This window comes from Pinus tabuliformis, chromosome 8 (genome assembly GCF_031772625.1).
Source record: "Pinus tabuliformis cultivar Carrire ecotype Pingquan chromosome 8, CPIR1, whole genome shotgun sequence".
Lineage (NCBI taxonomy): Eukaryota > Viridiplantae > Streptophyta > Pinopsida > Pinales > Pinaceae > Pinus > Pinus tabuliformis.
In genome coordinates, this window is record NC_142294.1 from 483292833 (window position 1) to 483297048 (window position 4216).

Below are 4216 nucleotides of genomic sequence, written 5' to 3' on the forward strand. Positions count from 1 at the left end.
ATATAAAAACAAAATAATGCTTTCAATCTCTTACGAAACCCCTAGTCATGGAAAATCAACAAAAAATGACAAATAAAACACATTGAACATGTTTTTCTACAAAAAAAATTAATGCATGGGAACAACTAGTCACTAATGCTACTTAACACATTACTACAATATGCCGTTCTTCATTCCTAGACCAAAATCTGATGAAATATGCTACTCGTTGCACGAAACAAAAACACATTTTTTTTCTTATAAAGGACAACTTTATTAAACATTTTCCAAACTACATTGCCAATTGCAAAATTAATTTAATTGACATCTTTGAAAAAAATATTACTCACACCCATGGAAATTATATCTATATTATTACATTTATACCAATTGTTTTCCAAATAATTTACATTTACAACTTTCAAACACTTTCATATAAAAACAAAATAATGCTTTGCATCTTTTGCGAAACTATTGGTCATGGAAAATCAACAAAATGACAAATAAAAAAATAATACAAACAACAAATAACACGCAAATTTCACTTTTCAACCTCAACTACATTCCTTTTTTTCCCTATATCCCTCTTATTGCTATATAATTCCCTTGAGTTAATTACACCTATAAAATCAACTTAAAAAAAATATACAAATCTATTACACTTTGAAATATATCGTCTTAACTATTATCTTAGAATCCCTCTGCACCTTTCGATGCCATTGCTACCTCTCGATACAATTGCTAGTTATAAAATTGTTTATATATACAAAGTTCAGATGCATCTGTTGAATCATCCCACGTTTCCAAATCAATGATTATCGTAACATCAAATCCATGGAACACTTTCAATACATCACCCAAAGTGCATAAAATAACCTAAAACATCGGCTGTCCGACACTTTTATGCGGCCCAGGATTCCTGAATCCTCATAAAACCCTAAACCTCATCCCACCACCGACGAACCCTAACTTAAAAAACAACCTAAATTCTCATAACACCGTGCTCACTTCTGGTATTCCAAAACATTTTGCCTCCCCCGGGCCTCGACCATCTACGACAACATTCATCCAGACATCCAATCCGGCGGGCTCCTCCAGGTAGTTATTTCTTTGTTTGTGCTTTTAATTTCACCAAGGCTACGCTTTAATCTGGATTTCGCTGTTGCAAACATAATGTCTATTCAACGAATATGGAAACGTTTGATAGTGGATAAATTCCCACTAGTATCCAATCGCGTATCGATCCCAACTTCGCTGTTAAGTCCTCTTGCAATTATTGCAAATCCCCACATTAAAATCGTCAAATTCTGCGCGCAAACAGCAACCCCATCCCCAGCTCCACCAGATGGAGGGGTTGTCATAGATTTTTTCATCAATAAATGCGGTATGACAGAGAAAGAGGTTTCGAAATTCCTTAAACTTCACAAGGGCTCGCTGCATAAACCAAGCCAGGATTCAAATCTCTTTAGAATTTAGAAACTAAAACATTCGCAATTTTTCACGATGATAAACATTTGCAATTTTACATGACAATGACACAAATTTAATCATACTAGTGCATATAATCAAAATAGCAATAGTATTGAGTGCGCTCTGAATCAAAAATGGCCTCTAGAGTTTGAAAAAATCATGCTAACAATATGAATTTTCTGAACTTTGCTTCTCCGGTTATTGTTTTATTCGCTTTTCAATAGTAACTATGGCGGGTGGGAAGGAGCGAAAAACTAGGCCCTCAGCAGCGCAGCGCCATCAGGGAGGAATTCAGTTTCAGAAATCCAAAGGGCAGCATATCCTGAAGAATCCAATGCTAGTTCAGACTATTGTGCAAAAGGCAGGAATTAAGAGTACTGATATTGTGCTGGAGATAGGGCCTGGGACAGGTAACTTGACAATGAAATTACTAGAGGTAGCCAAGAAGGTAATAGCAGTCGAGTTGGATCCTCGCATGGTGCTGGAATTGCAGCGCAGGGTACAAGGCACAAGCAGTGCCATTCGGCTGCAGGCAAGTATTCTAAATCATTTTATTCTTTAAAGTTTTTTGGTATATAATAGATGCTGAAGTCAGTTGGAAGAGTTTTCTATATAAATATGTTCTTAATTAATCTTATTTTTGCAGTATTTTAACCCCTTAACTGTGGTTCATCTTATATGGCAGGTCATTCAAGGAGATGTTCTCAAATGTGAACTGCCCTATTTCGATGTGTGTGTAGCAAATATTCCTTATCAAATATCTTCTCCGCTTACATTTAAATTGTTATCACACAGACCAATTTTTAGATGTGCCATTATCATGTTCCAAAGAGAGTTTGCCATGAGACTTGTTGCAAATCCAGGAAATAATTTGTATTGCCGGCTTTCAGTGAATGCTCAATTGCTAGCTCGTGTTTCACATCTCTTGAAAGTTGGCAAGAACAACTTCAGGCCTCCTCCAAAAGTTGACTCCTCAGTTGTACGTATCGAACCCCGTAATCCTCTTCCTCCAATTAGTTTCAAGGAGTGGGATGGCATGGTCCGTCTCTGTTTTAATCGTAAAAATAAGACTTTAGGGGCGATCTTTAGGCAAAAGGCTATCTTATCACTACTGGAAAAGAACTACAAGACATTTCAAGCATTGCAAGAAGCATGTCAGAAGTCAAATGAGTCTAGTTTTGGTGATGTGTCTATTTTGGGTGACACTAGCAATGATGTTAGTATGGACATTGATGCTGGGGAAGATCAAGACATGGATGTTGATGATGCTGGCGTGCAGGAAGGGGCTTCTCAGTTTAAAGATAAAGTCTTAAATATCTTAAAAGAGGGAGGTTTTGAGGATAAAAGATCTTCCAAGCTTGCTCAGGATGATTTTTTGTATCTGTTATCCCTCTTTAACAAGGCCGGGATACATTTTTCTTGACTCATATGTCTGCTGGGTTTTAAGTTTTAACCCACACAGAAACGGTTTTTGGAAATGTATGTTAATAGGAATCCCGAATTTTCCTCCGTCCTGCGGGATGTTTACTTTGGAGAGAAAGCTGTGAAAGCTTATCGTTGACAAGAAGACTTGCAGTGAATGTTTTTCAGTCAAAAGGATTCAACGAAAGTTGTTAGCAACTTCAATCAGTATGACATTTCATTCACTGTCTTTATTTCTGAAGTTTTTGGCGCATGCAAGCAGAAAATGTAGCACTTTTTGGGTTCCTTGGCATAAAAGAAGAGTGCTTGTAACAGGGGCCAGCTAAGAGTTCTGAGAAGCAGATTTTAAAACAGGAGCGATTCAACAACATTGCTTTTAACGGAAGGTGCATCTCACCCTCCTCCGTTTCTCCATTGCTTTTTAATGGATAATTCAACTCATTTGATTAGCATAAGAAAGGCAAATAGCCAATTTTGATTTGTAATTAGCACACCACAGACGTGATTATGTTGCCAAACTTGTACTTTTACTTGACAGAGTTCAGGGTTGGGGCAAGAGTTCAGGGTCCCTCTGAGCACATACTTGCCTCAAAGCAAACGCCTCATCTTTGCAATTGCCAAACTTGTACTTGTACTTGTACTTGACAGAGTTCAGGGTTCCTCTGGGGCAGGAGTTCAGGGTCCCTCTGGGCACATACTTGCCTCGGAGCAAACGCCTCATCTTTGCAAACCATAAACAGAGTTATCCTCTTATTTGAATATATGTTATTAATGATGTGAAATGAGTAGTTTAACTCCTATATAATGGCAGATTGCCCTTACCAATACATGTAAGAATGGATGTTATCAATGGTCTGAAATGAGTAGTTTAACTCCTATATAATGGCAGATTGCCCTTACCGATACATGTAAGAATGGATGTTATTAATGGTCTGAAATGAGTAGTTTAAGTCCTATATAATGGCAGATTGCCCTTTACCAATACATGTAAGAATGGATGTTATTAATGGTCTGAAATGAATAGTTTAACTTCTTGGTAGTTTCTGTCATTTTACACATTTTCTTTCAGTATTATATGTTTTTATAGGAAAATATGAAGTTGTTATTGATTGGACTCGAACCCCAGTCAAGTATTTAGATGACATAATCATTTTAGGATTTTATGTCCTTAGGGCGATTTTAGTGCCTTGCATGCCTGTTACTTTGTGTATTCTCGGCCTACATGTTGCCTTAATGAACCATTGTATTTAGAGATGGATGACCTATTTTATGTTTTGATAGAATTTTAAATTGTCTTTAGAGATGGATGATCTATTTTATCTTTTGATGGAATTTTAAATAATAG

At 36.7% G+C, this 4216-nt stretch overlaps 1 protein-coding gene across 1 annotated transcript; it reads left to right on the top strand.

The window, feature by feature from the left end:
• Positions 1 to 746: 746 nt before the first annotated feature.
• On the top strand, positions 747 to 3653 carry LOC149236180 (ribosomal RNA small subunit methyltransferase-like). The gene is made up of 3 exons (XM_089372327.1): positions 747 to 1077; positions 1674 to 1981; positions 2135 to 3653. Exons 2-3 carry the CDS (start codon positions 1679 to 1681, stop codon positions 2870 to 2872), a joined length of 1041 nt encoding a protein of 346 aa, XP_089228453.1. The 5' UTR covers positions 747 to 1077; positions 1674 to 1678; the 3' UTR covers positions 2873 to 3653.
• Positions 3654 to 4216: the final 563 nt, after the last annotated feature.